General features: G+C 45.9%; 1 protein-coding gene across 1 annotated transcript; it reads right to left on the bottom strand.

Moving 5' to 3' along the window:
- Window positions 1-464: 464 nt before the first annotated feature.
- Window positions 465-20,435, bottom strand: LOC101475527 (uncharacterized). The gene is made up of 8 exons (XM_004570736.5): window positions 20,333-20,435; window positions 19,562-20,081; window positions 7,977-8,108; window positions 5,956-6,069; window positions 3,978-4,112; window positions 3,698-3,831; window positions 3,575-3,623; window positions 465-869 (listed from the first exon to the last, which is right to left on the bottom strand). The coding sequence occupies exons 2-8, from the start codon at window positions 19,712-19,714 to the stop codon at window positions 720-722; spliced, it is 867 nt and encodes a 288-aa protein (XP_004570793.1). The 5' UTR covers window positions 19,715-20,081; window positions 20,333-20,435; the 3' UTR covers window positions 465-719.
- Window positions 20,436-20,792: the final 357 nt, after the last annotated feature.

The raw sequence follows: 20,792 nt of genomic DNA, 5'->3' as shown, positions 1-20,792 counted from the left end.
GATTTACTTAAATATAACCAGTCCATATATTGGTCAACTGTGACAGTTGAACTCTATCTCACTGAGTAAGGAGACTAGTTAGAACCTGAGCAGAGGGTTAACATATGATGTCAGTATTATCTAAAGGTCTTTGGAAGAGCTATAAAAGGGGTAAATGCAGTGCCAAGTTCTGCATAATCAATACAGTTAAAAGAAATATCCAGTTCAATAAATTCAGATGAGCAGAAATATGACAGGAAGTGTCAGTGAATGAGTCCTAAGCACAGGGATAAGAACCACTAGCTGATCGTATTCATCTGGATCTTGTTTGATGATGTAAGATCAGAACATGAGGACTGACTGGGCTGAGCCTGTTTCCTGGGGAAACTGGTCGGAGGGTTAATAGGTGCTGGACCATACTGTCCAGTCCACTTATCAGTGCTGGCAGTCATGTGTGAACCTCTTCAGGGATTCAAAGTTACTTCTCTTTAAGAAAAATTTTACTAGTCTACATACATCCATTTGGACACATGCTCAGTCATCTCAGTCACCTGCCCCTGTTCCAAGCCCACAGGTTGTTTAAGAACAACAAAAGCCCCGCCTCGCACAAATCACTGGGGTGGCTATAAGTCCATTCTGCAGCTCTAATGTAGTTTAAAAACTCCTGCTCCCTATTCAACACTTTAAGTAGTTAAAATGTATTGAAAAAGTTCTAAATCCATTTCTTATGTTGTTACAAGCTACCCTGCTCTCAGGTAGTTAAAAAGTGCACCGAGCCCGCCCTCCAGCACCTCCTTCACTGGTTTTAGCAGCGGGTTGTGGACAATGTGAAGTCCTTTATCCAGAGGATGGCAAGCAAGCTTCTCCAGCCGGGACAGCTGGTGCATCTCCTGAAAGTAACCATTGTGTTTATCACCAATAAAGTCATCACTATTATCATTATCATCACCAGTATCATCGAAGTCATCACCATGCTTCCAGCACCACTATCACCATTATTAGTAATATTATCACAGAATTGTGAAAGAGACTGAAGGTTATGGAGAGACAGATAGACATACATCTTATGCTTCATTATACCTAACCCTTTACATGGTGTTAGGGTCCAGGTTTAATATTGGAAAGAAATAGCTGCGCAGTGTTAGCAGTGCCATGAATACGTCCATTTAAAAATCTGCATCTTGCATTTATTCAGGTTACCTTTGTCTAATATTAACATTTGTTTAAATAAACACGTCAGTGTGTCCTTAAAAAGGTGGGGAAATAAAGAACGGAGCAAATACGTTTTTCATGGCATTGAACTTGAAATACATGTGAGAATTAAGCGTTAGCGTGAGAAATGCTGTTGTGTGAATGCGGATATGTATACAGACTAGAGATGGCATGATACCACTTTTTTATGTCCGATACCGATATCATAAATTTGGATATCTTCCGATACTGATATGAATCCAATATAGTGTTTTTTTTAATCAATAAAACTGTTTTTTTAATATCTTGCTGCATTTTGTATAAGTTCATACTTGTTAGGGGTTGCTGAGTGGATGTGGAGAGAAGGACTCAAATGCAGGAGTCACGGTGAAGATGCAGGGTGTTTATTGTGAGGGAGGAATGACGAAAACAGGGGCTGGCTGGCTGGCTGAACGGTTGACTGATCTGGACTTGGAAGGCAAACAAGGTGCATAGACAGCAGTGACAACATTAATGACACAACGCCGACCCGGAGAGAACTGAGGACTTAAATACACTGGCTGAACAATGACTGATAGGTGACAGGTGAGTGAGCAGCTGAACACAACTGAACTAACGATGCATGGAATAAGAACTAGAACATAATGCACACAGAGTAACGTAACACAAAACAGGAAGTGGAACGTACAGAGGATAAACAGTGGGCATGAACTGAAAATACTGGGTCAACGACCCAGAAACCCTGACAATACTCAAGTTTAAAAAACAAAACACTAAAGCCATTCTGTTATACCTGTATGCAAAAAATACACTGCACCCAAAATATTTCATAGTCCAGCAACACTGATCAACTCAATAAACTTAAACCTGCACCATCCTCCCTATTCTGGTATTTTAAAGAGTACTTAGCAGAAATATTAAACAACCTAACTAATAGGGTTGCAAACTCCTAGCAAAAAAATATAGGGAACTACCCCCCACCCTCAGCCTCGTGATGCTTAATTGATGTAATCAACTTTAATTTAATGCACGTGTAAAAAAAAAAATGCACAGAAATCAATTATTTTTCTACAATAATTAAATAGATTCAACATCTTTCTTCAACAGAATTGCAGACTGCACAGATGGTACCTTCCCAAAGGAAAAAGTACTATAGCTTAATAGGGTATATTAGACTTAACAGTTACTATATACAGTAATGGACTTCTATTCATTTTACATCAGATTAAAACTTTGGGTGTAAGAGTCAGATAATTATTTAATAAAAGCTAGACATTTTAAATGAGAATAAGAAAGGAAAGTATGTCTTTGTGCCCCCCTTTCCCTGTTAATGCCCTACCTATCCATCTGGCTAAACCTTGCTAGACCCGCCCCTGCACAGTTACCAGCTGTCATCTACGTAGAAAAAGATCCTGGTGGAGAAAGTAATATTAAATAAATTCTATCAACAGCTTATCAAGCTTAAACGTGCTGCTGTTGTTCAAATGCTGGTTTCCCCTTTCTGGTGCAAAGTGGGCCAAAAACAAAGAAGAGAGACGGACTCGACAGAAAAGCCGATCAGCTGATCATTGATCAGTTTCATGATTGAAGTAGCAGCAGGAGAGCGAGAGAGAATGAGAGGCAGTCGCTCCATATATCGGTTGATAAGCTTAAGGTGGGAATGCTTTACATGTTTGTTTACATGTTTGGTAGCGAGACTCCAAATACTCAACCAGACCACTGACAGGTCTCACACGCCACAGCTGCTCTATCACGTTACGCATACTGCTCCGACGTGCTATGGTTATGAGCTGAGTTACGGCATGTCGCAAGTTTTGTGAGGTGCTTTTTTGATATTTAATGGTTCAGATTACATTTTTTGTTTCTCTCCAATATCCGATCCAGTAATTTAGGTCAGTATCGGACCGATACCAATACGTAATATCGGACGGATACCGATGTAATATCGGATCGGCCCATCTCTAATAGAGACACGCTTGAAAGCTTTTGCTGTTGAAGTAGAGTGGACCAAAAACTTGACACAACATGCAGAGAGTCTTTTTCCTTTTTCTGAGAAAGACTGCCTGTGAGCTCACCTTTCACGTAGCCATGCTTCATACAGTTCTAGGGAAATGCGCACAGGGCAGGGTGAAATAAACTAGAGTTAGAATAAATTAATGGTGAAAGTGTTGAACTAATTTTCATTGATAATTTCTGTTAGCATCTGTTAGCAGGTTTAAAGACAGGCAGGGTGATCACAAAGCTTTAATGTGAAGCCTGGATTGGAGCCCTGTACTGGAGATGCCAGGGCACCAGTTGTCATCAATATCATAATCACCATCATCTCTGAAGATATCGATGACCATTACTATCAAAATGATTAGTGTCATCATCATCATCATCCTTCACCAGTGGAGCTGTTTACCTGTGGAACATCCTTGATGTCGTTAAAGTCGAGATTCAGTAACTCCAACCTGAAATCAAATCAAATACAAATGTGATACACACACGCCACTCCAGTGGGGCGGAGTTACGTGGATTTGGTTACCTGGTGAGGCAGCAGAGGGCCTTGGGCAATGAGTGGATGCTGTTTCCCTCCACAATGAGAATTCTGAGCTCCACCAGAGCCTGAATGTTCTCTGCCAGGTTCTCTAGACGGTTAAAGGCCAAGTGAAGGAACACCTGGGGATTTTAAACATATTAGCTAATCCTCTCTGAATCTTCTACAGGTAGTTGTACTGAATAACCAGACTACTTATTCCAGAGTTTAGCACACGTAAACATACACAGTATTTCGAATTTGTGATATTAGCCCCACATGAACATACCAGAGCCTTCATGTTGTAGACACAGCCCGGGATGTGAGTGATGAGGTTGTGACTGAGGTTGAGCTTCCTCAATTGGGTCAGATTAGAGAGAGAAGCCGGCAGCGATGACAGCTGGTTGTTGGCTAAACTCAGCACCTAGAACAGGTGGTTTAGATAACCACATATATTACTCCTGTTTTCCACTGCAAATCCAGTAAACCTCAGAATAAGTGGATCAAAAATACCGTTGTCTTATTTTTAGGTGTATCCAAAATCTTGTGTTGCACTGTTTAGCTCCAAACCAAAAGCAAAGCAAACTTTGTGCTATTTTAAGGGAAAAGACTTGCTGGAAAATATAGTGTATAGTGTATGATAGTTAAGGACCTTTAACTGACAATCATCTGTTCTGTTGTTTCCTAAAGGTCTCTTTATTCTTTTGTATTCAGTGGCATTGTTTCTGTTTATGCCATGGTTTCGGACATATTGGGTTTGTTTTGTTTTTAATTTCCTTTCTTCCTTATTAAGGACGAAACCATCTAGGTCAGGAGGAGTTCAGGACCAGCAGGATGGTAAGCATGCAGGAGCAGAGTGGCATGGACAAAATGAGAAAGAGCAAGAAGCTGAGATGATAGCTGGCACTTCAGCACATTCATTTCATGTGCCAAGCTGCATATGATGTGCTACCCAGTCCAGCAAATCTGCACATCTGTGACAAGAGTGAGCACCAACATGTCTTCTATGCCCAAAGGAGAATATCCTAAAAAGCCTTTTAGGAGGGCCACTGCCTCCGGCCAATGCCAGGACCAGTTGCTGAAGTGTGTGGTAAATGCATTTTCAGTGCAGATCTGCAGCCAAAGGAAAATCTCCTTTGTTAGGGCTGGAGAGAAGCCTCAGTTAAACTCTTGACCATAGGAGATGAACTCCAGTCCTCGAGAGCCAGTATCCTGAAACTTTTCCACGTGTCCCTGCTGCAACGCACCTCAATAAAATTGGTAGGTCATTAGCAAGACCCTAGCAAGACACTATAGACCTCTCTAAAGTACCAAGAACATGTAAATCAGTGCCAGTGGAGCAGCTTGAGAACAAACAAAGTGGTAGGCCATCACTTCTGCCACTGAAGCCGCAGAAAGAGCCTGCAGGTAGATTTGGATCAAAAGGATGGGTCCTCACTTCATGACCTCAGGAAACATCACTGATGATGTGTCCCCTGTGTATGCATCTACAAACCGCTTCTCCGTCATTTTGGATGTGTGACAATCCAGGATCAAGTGAATGAGACCCAAGTCACACAGACCTAGAAACTATTCTATGGCAATCATCTGTTGTGAGGGAAAATGAGTATTCCCCACATGTTTGGCAAAAATATCTGCATAATACCCACAATTTAAATGGAAATGAGAGACTTGTCCGCAAATACTGTCCAGGTATTCTTCAACCAATCGTGGAACAGACACAAAATGGAAAATAGGGTCCCCTTCTAAGTAAAAGTTACCCCTTTTTTAAATATAGTGGCTGCAGTTCTGACAAACAACTTTTATTTTGAAGGCAAACGTTCCCCATTTCTGGTTGAAAATTATGCACTACTGAGTATTTGCAGGCAACAAAGAAAACTACAGACAACTGTAGCAACCAGAGCAAAACATGAGGAGCTTTTTGTATCAGCCACACTATAAATGTGGCCAACCTTTCCTCCAGTTGCTGAACAGAAACCACACCCCACAAACACCATCTGAACCCAAACTATTTAGTGCATCTTAGTGCATAAAGTGCATCAAGTGACGAAACGTTTCTCCCACTGAAAACGCTTCGTCCAGATGAACAGAATCAACTTTTGGAGATTTATTTACCTGGATGAATGAGCATGCATGAAAACGTCAAGCATATTTACCTGCTAAAATAAAACCTGCACAACATTTTAAAGAGCTGTTTTCAGGAGCAGTGATCACAGTAGCAATGTCAGTAGCACTAAAGTGAGAAGCTGAAGAATTTTCAGCAGTACCTCCAGCTGTGTGCAGGCGCCCAGCTCTTCAGGAACCTCTTTAAGTCTGTTTCTGTAGGCAAATAAAACTCGGAGTTTCCTCAGCTGACCGATCTCTGGTGGCAAATTGCTCAGCTGCACACACACAACACACAAATAACACCAGGAACAAGCATCTTACCATAAATATAAGGAAACAGATATAAGAGAAGCCATTCCAGGAAATAAAGTGAAAGATGTTAGAATTAAACTCTTCACAAAGTGCCCTGAAATCCAGATTGAAATATAGAATAATTATAGACACAGGGTGTCACGGTTCTGGGTCAGTTTGACCCAGTATTTTGAGTTGTTATGTTTTGGTGTGTTTTTGCATTTTGGATTCTTTTCTTATTATGATGATAATGATGATTATGACTCTATGTTTCAGTTATTCTTGTTTAGGGATTAGTCCGTAGGTTTTGTGTTCTCATGCTTATTGCAGGTTTAGTTCAGTGTCTAGTCTGTCTCTCAGTGTCGTGTCTGCGTCTTTGTTTAGTGGTGTCTTGTTTCCTGTTTTACTCTGAAGGTTCATGTTCCTGTCTTATGTCAGTGTTTCTAGCTTTGTTCCCCCTGTCTCATTAGGTCTTATTCCTCCCAGCTGTGTTCCCCTTCTGTCTCTAATTCCTTGATGACTTCCTCAGTGTTTTTAAGCCCAGTGTGTCTTCGTGTCAGTGTCGTGTTGTCTGTTAACATTCCTGTCATTCTAGCTACACGTCATGAGTCATAGTTTTTCAGTCTCTGTTCTGGTCATGTTCATAGTAATCTGCTCCTGTCATGTTCTCATAGCCTTTCATGTACCAGTCCAGAAGACTGTCTTTTGCTTTTTCATGTCATGTGCGTACCTCTTAGTTACAGTCCAAGTCAGTCTTAGTTTTTCTTAGTCTTTAGTTGTTTCCCAGTTTAGGCCCTTTGTTTAGGTCATTGCCATAGTTTATGTTTGGTTCTTTTTGCTTTACTGTTTACCGGCCCTAATAAAGGCTCACTTTAAGTTCAGTAAACGTTTTGCCTCCTTCGTCTGTGTCCGCACCTGGGTCCTCCAAACACCCTCCTCACGGTCTGCCCTCGCAGACCGTGACACAGGGAAAATAAAACTCTGAATAAGAGACTTTATCAAGTGTTGAGGGCTGAAAATTTCCTGTTTACAAAACATTTCACAAACAGGTTTAGCTCACAGGTTAAGCAAGGCTAACAGCATATGACAGAAACAGCCTGCCATGCATGCTGGCACTACTCAGGGCTCATTATGCTGCTGAAGGTTGAAGGAGGGTGGAGGCAGAAACTGGATCCTGGTAGATTTCAGTGGGGATTAGAACTTTTATTTATCCAGGACACTGAGCAGCTGCACAGGAGGAGGAGGCAGAAGGAGGGATTGAAGGAGGTCAGTACCTCACTCATAGGTACATTACATGACTTTTACTTTAAATTAAACACATGAACATCAATATGCTCTCACTGGTGAGCTCGTGAAAACACCTGGATAACACCTCCTATTACTGAATAAAAGACTTGGATGTTTATCAGGCTTCAGCAAGAGACTCTCATGGTCCATCATGGGAAATGTAGGATCTAGTGTTTGTGGAATAGTATGTCTGTCCTCTCCCCTGCAACACCTGTTCTCTAATAAGATGATATAATTTCATGGAAGAGCTGTTTTTAAAATCACCGCATTAAACGGTTTAACAGGGTTCATGAGTGTTTCCTTAGTTTTTTTTGTACAATAAAGGGTTACTGTTGATCAACATGAGGGATAAATATCTATGTGTGTGTCGTGTTACATGAGTGTTTTCTTGTGTAACTTTGTATTTGCTTTCATTTCCATCCTCATATGTTCTACCATAAAATAAACATCTGGTTTATAAAAATTTTAGCATCAAACGTTTGAATTATTCTGTAACCATGTGGGAGTCAGTCTTTGAATGAATCCTGACAAACTCCTGCGATGTCATATGTTAAAACTAAAATGGTTCAGTGGAGGAGGAATGTCAGGTATCAGGTGTGTTTACCTGGTTACCCCACAGATTGAGGACCACCAGGTTAGACAGCAGAGCCAGCTGAGAAGGAAGAACAGTCAGGCTGTTGAGAGACAAATTCAGCTTGTCCAACTCCAACAACTCCCACAGTTCATCTGGAACCTCCTGTAGAGTGAAACAGAAAAGGAAGCTGCTGCTTTCCACTCAGAATTCACCACACAGCTGGAAAAGTTCTCACAGCACTGTTCTTTAGTGTACATATTTAATTTTTTTACATCACAAAAGACAGAAAATGCAGCTGACATGTGGAAAGCCTGATGTTTGAATGCTCCTAAATGTTGCTCGATAAAACAGCTTAATCATTTAAAATAATAATTAATATTTCAACCAGTTACCAATAATATGGCCTAAATGTGTCACGGCCAGGCGGATCAGCTGCACGCTGATCAGTCCTCTCTGTTTCTCTCCCTCTCTTCCTCTTCTCTCTCGCCGGGGCGGAACTCACTGTGGGTTCACGCCCTCGGGAGATGAGACACCTGGGTCTCATTAAGGGGAGCAGCATTTAAGCCAGGAGGTGACTGCTGTTCATCGCTGGATCGATGTCTACCACGCGTTAGTGAAGTCAAGCTACAGCAAGTTTAGTTAAGAGTGTTTCCCTCTGTGCGTCGTTCTTAACCCTGTCTCCCTGTCCACAGAGCTTCCTGGATTTTTCCCCCGTGTGATTCCCGTGTGGCAGTGTCGGAGTGTGAGCCTGTGATCGTGTGAGTGGATATTCTGAAGAACGCGTCCTTTCCCTTGGACTTCCCTGGAGACCCCTTCTCCCCCCACTCCGCTGTATATAACACCCCCCCCCCCCCCCGCACATTCTTGTATATACACCTGGTGACTTGTAAATAAACCCTTCTTGTGAGCATCAGAACCGGAGTCCTGCGCTTGAGTCCTCCTCCAAACCGTAACAATAACGATCCAGCCATCATGGACTCAGCGGACTCAAATCCCACCCAGCAACCCGTCCTCACCCCGGAGGCAATTCTGGAACGCCACGAGCACATGCTTCGGCACATAAATCAACAACTGGCCGCACTCACTCAAGCCCTCGCTCAACGTCTACCGTCGGTAAGCCCACCCTCACCCCCTCCGTCTGTTTCTCCTGAGCTATCGGCTCCAAATCCATCTGCAGCCGCTCCGCCTGTTTCCCCCACGCCGGCTTCCACAGAACCTCCAGAGAGATCGTTACCAGCGCCGGAGCCTTTCTCGGGTGAGTTCAATAAATGTGGTGGATTTTTGACTCAGATCACCCTACAATTCCGTCAGTTACGAAGAACATATGAGACAGATGGGGCCAAAATCGCCTTTATGGTTCAATTGTTACGTGGGCCGGCATTAAAATGGGCGCAAGCTGTTGTAAGAACAGCCCCAGACATTTCTTACGAGGACTTCCTCACCAAATTTAAAAGTGTTTTTGAAAGAGGCACCGGAGCGGAGGCGGCTGCCCACAGACTGTTAAATTTGAAGCAGGAGAGGCGGTGTATGGCGGATTTTTCGGTCGAATTCTGGACCTTGGCCGAAGAAACTGGCTGGGGGCAGTCGGCATTGATACAGTGGGGCAAAAAAGTATTTAGTCAGCCACCAATTGTGCAAGTTCCCCCACCTAAAATGATGACAGAGGTCAGTAATTTGCACCAGAGGTACACTTCAACTGTGAGAGACAGAATGTGAAAAAAAAATCCATGAATTCACATGGTAGGATTTGTAAAGAATTTATTCGTAAATCAGGGTGGAAAATAAGTATTTGGTCACCTCAAACATGGAAAATCTCTGGCTCTCACAGACCTGTAACGTCTTCTGTAAGAAGCTTTTCTGTCCCCCACTCGTTACCTGTGTTACACCCCGGCCTAGGCAACCGGGGTGCAACGTAGAAAAACAAAGATAAGGGAAATAAAACCACGAAGGCTCTCCACCAAAATCCCAAAACGAAAATATCCCATGACGAAAGTATTAACACCCATTCACAACTATTTACAACAGACTATTTATTTACAACAAAACACCAAACTATTTACAACACGGGGGAGATCGCGACCATGACACACTGAAACACAGGGTTTAAATACATAGAGGGAGCAATCAGGAAATGGACCACAGGAGGGAAACACAGCTGGGGCAAATTAGAACTGACGAGACAGGGAAAATGTAAACTGAACACACTAAGATAACACAGACTTTCAAAGTAAAACAGGAAATACATGACAGTCACGGAAAAACAAAACACTGACAACACCGAATCGTAACATTTCCCCCTACCCAAAAATCAAACATGTAACCCCAAGTGAAAAGTTTGATTCAGACAAACGAAGGCTGAAACGAAGGCAGACGAAGCTGATGGAGGCTGGAGCGGTCCCACTGACCCTCCAGCAGACGACGAAGGCTGGAGCGGTCCCTCGGACCCTCCAGCGAAGGCGGATGAAGGCTGGAGCGGTCCCACGGACCCTCCAGCGACGACAATGGCTGGGGCGGTCCCACGGACCCTCCCCCCAGCGAAGGCGGATGAAGGCAGACGAAGCTGATGGAGGCTGGAGCGGTCCCACGGACCCTCCAGCAGACGACGAAGGCTGGTGCGGTCCCCCGGACCCTCCAGCAGAGGCGGATGAAGGCTGGAGCGGTCCCTCGGACGCTCCAGCGAAGGCGGATGAGCAGCCCACCAGCTGCACACACGGACACGCAGCCCACCAGCTGCACACACGGACACGCAGCCCACCAGCTGCACACACGGACACGCAGCCCACCAGCTGCAGAAGGCTGGAGCGGTCCCTCGGAACCTCCAGCGAAGACAGACGAGCAGCTCACTAGCTGCACACACGGACACGCAGCCCACCAGCTGCACACACGGACACGCAGCCCACCAGCTGCAGAAGGCTGGAGCGGTCCCTCGGATCCTCCAGCGAAGGCGGATGAAGGCTGAAGCGGTCCTCGGACCCTCCAGCGAAGACAGAAGGCCGAAGCTGTCCCTCCTTCGGACCCTCCAGCGATCCCGGACGAGCCCCCATATGTTACACCCCGGCCTAGGCAACCGGGGTGCAACGTAGAAAAACAAAGATAAGGGAAATAAAACCACGAAGGCTCTCCACCAAAATCCCAAAACGAAAATATCCCATGACGAAAGTATTAACACCCATTCACAACTATTTACAACAGACTATTTATTTACAACAAAACACCAAACTATTTACAACACGGGGGAGATCGCGACCATGACACACTGAAACACAGGGTTTAAATACATAGAGGGAGCAATCAGGAAATGGACCACAGGAGGGAAACACAGCTGGGGCAAATTAGAACTGACGAGACAGGGAAAATGTAAACTGAACACACTAAGATAACACAGACTTTCAAAGTAAAACAGGAAATACATGACAGTCACCGAAAAACAAAACACTGACAACACCGAATCGTAACACCTGTATGAATGGCACCTGTTTGAACTCATCATCTGTATAAAAGACACCTGTCCACAGCCTCAAACAGTCAGACTCCAAACTCCGCCATGGCCAAGACCAAAGAGCTTTCGAAGGACACCAGGAAAAGTATTGTAGACCTGCACCAGACTGGGAAGAGTGAATCTACAATAGGCAAGCAGCTTGGTGTGAAAAAATCAACTGTGGGAGCAATCATCAGAAAATGGAAGACATACAAGACCACTGATAATCTCCCTCGATCTGGGGCTCCACGCAAGATCTCATCCCGTGGGGTCAAAATGATCATGAGAACGGTGAGCAAAGATCCCAGAACCACACGGGGGGACCTGGTGAATGACCTGCAGAGAGCTGGGACCAAAGTAACAAAGGTCACCATCAGTAACACACTACAACGGCAGGGAATCAAATCCCGCAGTGCCAGACGTGTTCCGCTGCTGAAGCCAGTGCATGTCCAGGCCCGTCTGAAGTTTGCCAGAGAGCACATGGATGATACAGCAGAGGATTGGGAGAATGTCATGTGGTCAGATGAAACCAAAGTAGAACTTTCTGGTATAAACTCAACTCGTCGTGTTTGGAGGAAGAAGAATACTGAGTTGCATCCCAAGAACACCATACCTACTGTGAAGCATGGGGGTGGAAACATCATGCTATGGGGCTGTTTTTCTGCCAAGGGGACAGGACGACTGATCCGTGTTAAGGACAGAATGAATGGGGCCATGTATCGTGAGATTTTGAGCCAAAACCTCCTTCCATCAGTGAGAACTTTGAAGATGAAACGAGGCTGGGTCTTCCAACATGACAATGATCCAAAACACACCGCCCGGGCAACAAAGGAGTGGCTCCGTAAGAAGCATTTGAAAGTCCTGGAGTGGCCTAGCCAGTCTCCAGACCTCAACCCCATAGAAAATCTGTGGCGGGAGTTGAAAGTCCGTGTTGCTCGGCGACAGCCCCAAAACATCACTGCTCTCGAGAAGATCTGCATGGAGGAATGGGCCAAAATACCAGCTACTGTGTGTGCAAACCTGGTAAAGACCTATAGTAAACGTTTGACCTCTGTTATTGCCAACAAAGGTTATGTTACAAAGTATTGAGTTGTATTTTTGTTATTGACCAAATACTTATTTTCCACCCTGATTTACGAATAAATTCTTTACAAATCCTACCATGTGAATTCATGGATTTTTTTTTTTCACATTCTGTTTCTCACAGTTGAAGTGTACCTCTGGTGCAAATTACTGACCTCTGTCATCATTTTAGGTGGGGGAACTTGCACAATCGGTGGCTGACTAAATACTTTTTTGCCCCACTGTAAGTACTCTCTTGAATAATATTTGTAATGAGTTAAAGAGAGAGTTGTTGATGAGAGATGTTCCTAAGACCCTGTCTGATGTGATTACACTATGTGTGAAGCTGGATGAGCACCTACGGGCGCGTCGGGGAACCGGAAACTACATTTCCCAGAGGCCCCCGGGGCGCATGGAGACGTCAGGTGGGGGCACGCCTAGCGGCAGTCACTCATCGGACAGCATGGAAGAAAGTGAACAGCCCATGCAACTGGGCCGCTCCAGACTGTCGTCCGAGGAGCGGTATCGTCGCTGGAGAGCTGGTGAGTGCTTTTATTGTGGCCGCAAGGGCCATATTGCCATGGATTGCCAGGCGCGGCCAAAAGACAGCGCCCGCCAGTAGCGAGGAGTGTACGGGTGGGCGAGGTCACCTGTTCTCAGTCTCCTCCTCGTCTCATGATTGCGGCTAAGCAAACGGTTCGTCTCAAGACTCATTCTCTCGACGCTCTGATCGATTCCTGGGCAGAACAGAATTTTATTGATTCCTCGCTGGCGCTAAAATTAGGTTTTAGCACGGAGCCTCTGTCTCATTCACTCAAAGTCACAGCCCTTAGTGGCCAGCGTCTTCCAGACATTACTCATGTCACAGAACCGATTTCCCTGTCTCTTTCTGGCAATCATGTTGAAACCATACAGTTGTACGTCTTTAAAGCCCCATTCACACCACTAGTCTTGGGCTATCCCTGGCTATGTCAACATAACCCTGTGATTGATTGGAGGAAAGAAAGTATTTCGGGGTGGGGGAAGGAGTGTCACATGTCCTGTTTAAAAGCCGCCACCCCCGCCATGAGCCTACCACCCAATAAAACTATTTCAAAACCGCCTGATCTGTCCTCCATACCGTCTGTTTATCACGACCTGGCGCAAGTGTTTGGTAAAGATAAGGCACGCTCCCTTCCCCCTCACCGGCCGTACGATTGTGGGATTGACTTCCTCCCAGGCGCGCCGCTCCCGACCAGTAGGTTGTATAGCCTGTCTCGACCGGAGCGGGAAAGCATGGAAAACTACATCAATGAGTCATTTGCCCCTGGTCTCATTCGCCCCTCGTCCTCACCTGTTGCCGCTGGTTTCTTTTTTGTCACCAAGAAAGATAAAAGTTTACGGCCCTCTATTGACTATCGCGGCCTCAACGCCATCACAGTTAAAAACAAGTATCCCCTCCCTCTGCTGAGTTCCGCGTTCGAGCTTCTCCAGGGTGCCACCATCTTCACAAAGTTGGACCTGCGCAACGCCTACCATCTGGTGAGGATTAGGGAGGGAGACGAGTGGAAGACTGCTTTCAATACTCACCTGGGCCATTTCGAATATCTTGTGATGCCTTTCGGTCTCACCAATGCTCCAGCTGTGTTTCAGGCTCTCGTGAATGATGTGCTCCGAGATTTCATCGACCATTTCGTTTTCATTTACTTGGATGACATCCTCATCTTCTCCCGATCTGCAGTGTTGGGGAGTAACGGAATACATGTACCGCCGTTACGTATTTAAAATACAAACTATGAGTAACTGTATTCCGTTACAGTTACCGTTTAAAAAGGTGGTATTCAGAATACAGTTACTTTGTTGAATTAAATGGATTACACTGCGGTACTTTCCTGTTTCATATTGTCGCGGGTCAGGACTGTTTGGGTTTTGTTTGACAGCTACGTTCTGTTGTTCCAGGCGGCAGCGTTACGGTTGCCATGGTTACAGGGCGACGCTCTCTCTCTCTCTCTGCGACTGTGTTTCCTGGGTGAGAGAGCGCCTTTTCGTTGTTGTTGTTGCTGTGCTAAGCTAACAGGCAGAATGCTACAAGCATAGCTCTAAAGAATTTTATGGATTTTATGGATTTTATGGGCAGTGTAGTCCGTGTTGCAGGGAGAATGGACTGCCATACACGTTATGGGTCTGTGAGCGCGAGGAGGGAGAAAAAGGGGAGTGGAAAAGTACGAGCTGTCACCGAGCAAAAACGGGAGCTGGAAGCATGTAAATATAATAATAACCACTGCAGCCAAGAAGAGTGCCTGACGAGCCCAGTTGTAAGTAAGCTATTAAGACTCGACTGTACACCGTGTTCGTGTTTTCCTCCGAAAACAATAAGTTCCGTTGGAGCAGCCTTTCAACGCCTCTCTCTGTCTCTCGCGAGAAAAGTTGACCCAGACAACAAAGTAAAGCTATTTTTCGGCTACGAGCCGACAGGGACCCCGCCGTATTAGTCAGAGGTCCCTTTACTACAGTTCGGAGCCGCGGACCTTCAGTAATAGTAATAAATCACACAGCAATAGGACATTCACGTTGTTGTAAAAAGCATGATAATATATTAAGTAATCCAAAGTATTCAGAATACGTTACTGTCATTGAGTAATGTAATGGAATACGTTACAGAATACATTTTGGGGCATGTATTCTGTATTCTGTAATGGAATACATTTTAAAAGTAACCTTCCCAACACTGCCGATCTGTCGCCGACCACAAACGCCATGTCAGGCAAGTCCTTCAGCGTCTCCTCGAAAATCGTCTCTTTGTTAAAGGGGAGAAGTGTGAGTTTCATGTCTCAACTGTTTCCTTCCTGGGCCATGTCATCGATCGGGGTAACCTCAAGACTGATCCCGCAAAGGTTCAAGCCGTTGTCGCCTGGCCAACCCCTTCCAACCGTAGACAGCTTCAAAGCTTTCTGGGGTTCGCGAACATGTATCGGCGCTTCGTTCGCAACTACAGTAAACTGGCCCTGCCTCTGACCCGTCTTACTTCTCCCAAGGTTCCCTTCTGCTGGGATGAGCTGGCTCAACGAGCATTTGCCCATCTGAAGGACCACTTTGCCTCGGCGCCCATTCTCGTCCAACCCGATCTCGACCGGCAGTTCATTGTGGAGGTGGACGCCTCGGACGCTGGAGTGGGGGCGGTGCTTTCCCAGCAGCAAGGAGGTAAGCTGCATCCCTGTGCCTACTTTTCACGCCGTCTCACCTCTGCAGAGAGCAACTATGATGTGGGAGATCGAGAGCTACTAGCCATCAAGCTAGCCCTGGAGGAGTGGCGCCATTGGCTAGAGGGCGCTGCCCAGCCATTTGTGGTCTGGACCGATCACAAGAACCTGGAGTACATTCGATCGGCAAAACGCCTCAACGCCACGCAAGCCAGGTGGGCCCTGTTTTTTACTAGATTCCAGTTTACAATCACTTACAGACCTGGTTCCCGTAATGTCAAGCCAGACGCCCTCTCACGCCAATTCGCCGCCTCCGAAGACGCAACTCGGGACTCTCCCATTCTACCGCCCACCTGTGTAATCGGGGCCCTGACCTGGGAGATCGAGTCGGCTATTCGAGAGGCTCAGCGGACAGAACCAGACCCTGGAACGGGACCTCCAGGGTTGCTCTTTGTCCCCTCCTCAGTAAGGTCACGAGTGTTACATTGGGCTCATACTGCCAGATTCACCTGCCACCCGGGGGTCCACCGCACTATTACCTTCCTCCAACATTTCGCCTGGTGGCCTTCCCTTGCCAAAGACGTCCGCGAGTACATTTCCGCATGCTCGACCTGCGCTCAAAACAAGAGCGTCCATCAACCACCCTCTGGCCTCCTTCACCCTCTGCTGACTCCGAGTCGCCCTTGGTCGCACATCGCTGTTGACTTTATCACTGGTCTGCCCGTCTCGTCAGGTAACTCTGTTATTCTCACCATTGTGGACCGCTTCTCCAAAGCTGCTCATTTTGTCGCCCTCCCTAAGCTCCCCACTGCTCTAGAGACCGCCCGGCTGCTAGCTGACCACGTGTTTCGCCTCCATGGAATCCCCACGGACATTGTGTCAGACAGAGGACCGCAGTTCACGTCACGTGTCTGGAAGGAGTTCTGCAGTGCCCTCGGAGCTCAGGTCAGTCTCTCCTCTGGTTTCCACCCACAGACAAATGGCCAAACGGAGCGTGCTAACCAGGCGCTCGAAGCAGCTCTCCGGTGCCTGGTCTCCACTAACCAGTCAACTTGGAGCGAGCAACTGTCATGGATTGAGTATGCTCATAACAGCCTTACCTCCTCTGCCACCAGTGTGTCCCCTTTCGAGGCGTCCTTGGGCTATCAACCGCCACTCTTCCCAGCCGTCGAGGGTGAGCACTTTGTTCCCTCTGTCCAACAGCATCTTCGGAGGTGTCGGCGCGCCTGGAGAGCGACTCGGGCCTCCCTTCTCCGCACGGTGGAACGCAATAAGCGCCTGGCGGATCGCCACCGGACCCCTGCTCCCACCTACACACCTGGACAAAAGGTTTGGCTGTCTACCAGATTCATCCCACTCAGGTCTGAATCCAAGAAACTGTCTCCCACTTTCATCGGTCCCTTTGAAGTCGACTCTGTGATTGACCCTGTCTCTGTCCGCCTTAAACTGCCCCGGAATATGAAGATCCATAACGCCTTCCACGTGTCGTAGGTGAAGCCGTGTCTCTCTAGTCCTCTGTGCCCTCCTTCCGGATCCCCTCCACCCGCCTGGGTCATTGATGGCCACCCGGCTTTCACCGTTTCGAGGATCATGGATGTCCGGCGCCGGGGGCGCGGTCTGCAGTATCTCGTGGATTGGGAGGGCTACGGGATGGAGGAGCGTTCTTGGATCCCGCGGGCGGCCCTCTTGGATCGGGGTATGGTGCGGGCGTTCCATGCGGCTCACCCTGACAAGCCTGGGGGTCGCCGGGAGGCTCCCGTCGGGGGGGTACTGTCACGGCCAGGCGAATCAGCTGCACGCTGATCAGCCCTCTCTGTTTCTCTCCCTCTCTTCCTCTTCTCTCTCGCCGGGGCGGAACTCACTGTGGGTTCACGCCCTCGGGAGATGAGACACCTGGGTCTCATTAAGGGGAGCAGCATTTAAGCCAGGAGGTGACTGCTGTTCGTCACTGGATCGATGTCTACCACGCGTTAGTGAAGTCAAGCTACAGCAAGTTTAGTTAAGAGTGTTTCCCTCTGTGCGTCGTTCTTAACCCTGTCTCCCTGTCCACAGAGCTTCCTGGATTTTTCCCCCGTGTGATTCCCGTGTGGCAGTGTCGGAGTGTGAGCCTGTGATCGTGTGAGTGGATATTCTGAAGAACGCGTCCTTTCCCTTGGACTTCCCTGGAGACCCCTTCTCCCCCCACTCCGCTGTATATAACAATATAACACCCCCCCCCCCGCACATTCTTGCATATACACCTGGTGACTTGTAAATAAACCCTTCCCGTGAGCATCAGAACCGGAGTCCTGCGCTTGAGTCCTCCTCCATACCGTAACAAAATGTCCTCTCCTGTTGAAGCCAGCTCATATTTTCATTGTTTTAAAGTCATCAGTATTTATTAACACGAGCCCAAAACATACTGTGCTGTACTGTGTGAGGAGAAAATGCCCATCGTTTCATCACATGGTGTGATTACTGTGTGAAAAGTCACTGATAAATGTCACGCTGGCACTGATCTAATGCTTGTTCACAAATGTGCCAGTGTTCATTCTGACAGATGAAGAAGTTAAAAAGAAGTTAAATATTTAAACTTGGGTCAGTGTCTTATGAAACAAATCTACAGTTAAAATATGTTTACACACTGCCAGTCAAAAGTTTTAGAACAGCCGAACTTTTGTCCAGTTCAAGTCATTCAATCCAATGAAAAGCTGAAATTGTACAAAGGTAAGTGGTGAACTCTCAGAGGTTAAACAAAGGTAAGATTACCCAAAACTGAAAAATAACGTGCATTTCAGAATTATCCAAAAAAAGGCCTTTTTCAGGGAACACAACATGGGTTAACAGTTTAAAGCTGTTCTGCAGTAATGGAGGTTGATCAGGCGATGAAAGCTGGTGCTACTAACTCCTACAGGTGGTTCTGGATTACTTACAGCCCCCTCTGTCTGCATAAAAGCAGTGTTGGACCACACTGTGGTACCATACCCTCATCTCTCTGCTGTTTGTGCTAATGGAAGCTCAAGGTGGAGGCGACCGTTGGTTGAAGACTGAATGGGGATGGCTATATATTGGGACCACCCTGACGCTTGCTACCTTTAATAAAATATTTGATTGTTGTAAAACCACAAACCCTTGGCAGCGTTGATCTTTCCTTGGGAGCAGGGAGTGGGGCCGTTATTCGTTTTGAGGTTTTTTTTTGGTTGCCTCTGGGTTCCCCCCAGGTGGGGGTGTAACAAGTTCATGATTTCTTTTTTAACTGCAACTGCTTGTTTGTACTATGCTTTAATTTCAGAGTGCAAAGAGATATTAAAATGTATAATTTCTAATAAAAAAAAACTTCTAAACCTTTTGACCTGAGTGTATATAACAGGGATCTCATCACGTGTTGCGCAGTATTCAAAACTATAGTTAGTGGGTGAGGTTTCAATTGGTTCTGTGTTACCAGTGGTATTCAATTCAATTCAGTTTTATTTATATAGTGCCAAATCACAGCAAAAGTTACCTCAAGGCGCTTCATATTTGAAACTAAAATCTCTGCAGTGATTCAAAGAAAACAATCCTAAGTGGATTTGCACTTGCTCATAGACAGCAAGAGTTGGAAAGCAAACAAAGGAGTTTAAATAAGTGAAGATTGATTAAGGCTGGCATGAGGAACCAGATGCTGTCATATCTGATCAGATCATATCTGAATAATTGACTGCGTTCCCAGAAGGATGAAAGAGGTGTTGATCACAGTGCAGGCTGATGATGGAGCTTCAACCTGCATCTGAGATAACACTTGGATCTTGGATCTCATAGGGCTAAACTCTGAATGTACAAGTGTAGACACCAGGATGTGTGCTTGTACATTATTAATTGAAACCACAGAGATGGCAGCAGTGGCCATTTGTACCTAAAAGCAGGTGTTGCTGTCATACCTTCAGACCTCGGCGAGCCAGGCTCAGAACATTGTATCCAAACTGTTTGACGGTGAATCTTCGTATTCTGTCTGCTGATGTCAAACTGTCTTCCCTCCCTTCGCTCCTCCTCTTCTCCTCCTTCATCTCTTCTGTACACACTATTCCTCCCATCTCCCACGTTCCTTGTTCACAGAGTTCAGAGAACACAGCTGATTAGTTTTCAAAAACTCAACCAGCTGTGTGGTGATGAAACCACATGTTTCTCTGCTGTGGGACAGATATTACATGTGATTGTGTTCAGAGGCCAGAACCTCTTGTCTAGGTGTTGTTCTAATGTTTCAAATTAATTTCTACAATACAGATGTTGTGATGTGATGTTCAGGTATCTTTTTTTCCTAACAGGCCTCAGATCAACAGATGTGATCAAGGTTGAAGACAGCTGTTTTTCCAGTGTCTGTCCAGATGTTTTTCTGCTGTTCAGAAGTTTCTTAAATGTCCACTCTCGTCTCTGGGACCAGTCAGTTGCATTTCTTGCCTCCTGTAGGTTAGAAACAGATTTAAAATCCACACACAGTGGGCAAGATCGCATTGCACGTGTCACCAATTTTCTAAGTAAATATATTTCTGAAGGTGCTGCTGACATGAAATTATCACCTGATGTTGGTAACAACCCATCCAATCCTCACATGCAAAGAAATCAAACCACAGATGTCCATAGATTATGTGTAATAATGAGAAATGACACAATACTTGAAGAAAAAACCCATTACAGACACTTTGATATCCTACCTCACATCTGGACATGTTTCAGCAACGCAGAGCAGAAGGATCAATGCCTATTGGCAAAATCATGGCATAAACAAGCGGCTGTTTATCTGGCACTGACAGAGAGACGGACATCAAGCTTGAGAAAAGGAAGGAAGTCTATTTAAGGAAGAATGCGCACACACACACACACAGCTGCTCCTGTCAGTCTGCTGCACACTCTCTGACACCAAACTCCATAATCAGGTCATTTCCAAAACAACCATGTGAAACTAAATGCAAAGAGTCTAGTTCCACCTACATGTAACAGCTGAATGTGATTGCATTCCTACAAATGAGTTAAATGTTAATTTATTGTTAACAAAAGTAAGAGAGTCCTCTACCTTGTCTCTACATCACCTCTGTCCTCCTGGCTGTGACCCACATATGAATCTTAATGTTCCACGAAGGATGATGTGTTAGGAGGACAGAGCAGAAAAGAGAC

The sequence above is a fragment of the Maylandia zebra genome, linkage group LG9 (assembly GCF_041146795.1).
Source record: "Maylandia zebra isolate NMK-2024a linkage group LG9, Mzebra_GT3a, whole genome shotgun sequence".
NCBI lineage: Eukaryota > Metazoa > Chordata > Actinopteri > Cichliformes > Cichlidae > Maylandia > Maylandia zebra.
Note: the sequence above shows the minus strand (reverse complement) of the source record. Positions and strands in the feature narration are given on the sequence as shown.

Excerpts from the sequence above, each read along its gene's own strand:
- LOC101475527 (XM_004570736.5), bottom strand. The coding sequence starts at position 19,714 with ATGGGAGGAATAGTGTGTACAGAAGAGATGAAGGAGGAGAAGAGGAGG. Across the intron at positions 8,109-19,561 it reads TGGCTCGCCGAGGTCTGAAG|GAGGTTCCAGATGAACTGTG; the intron begins GTATGACAGCAA and ends TTCACTCTACAG. Across the intron at positions 3,832-3,977 it reads TCTACAACATGAAGGCTCTG|GTGTTCCTTCACTTGGCCTT; the intron begins GTATGTTCATGT and ends TAAAATCCCCAG.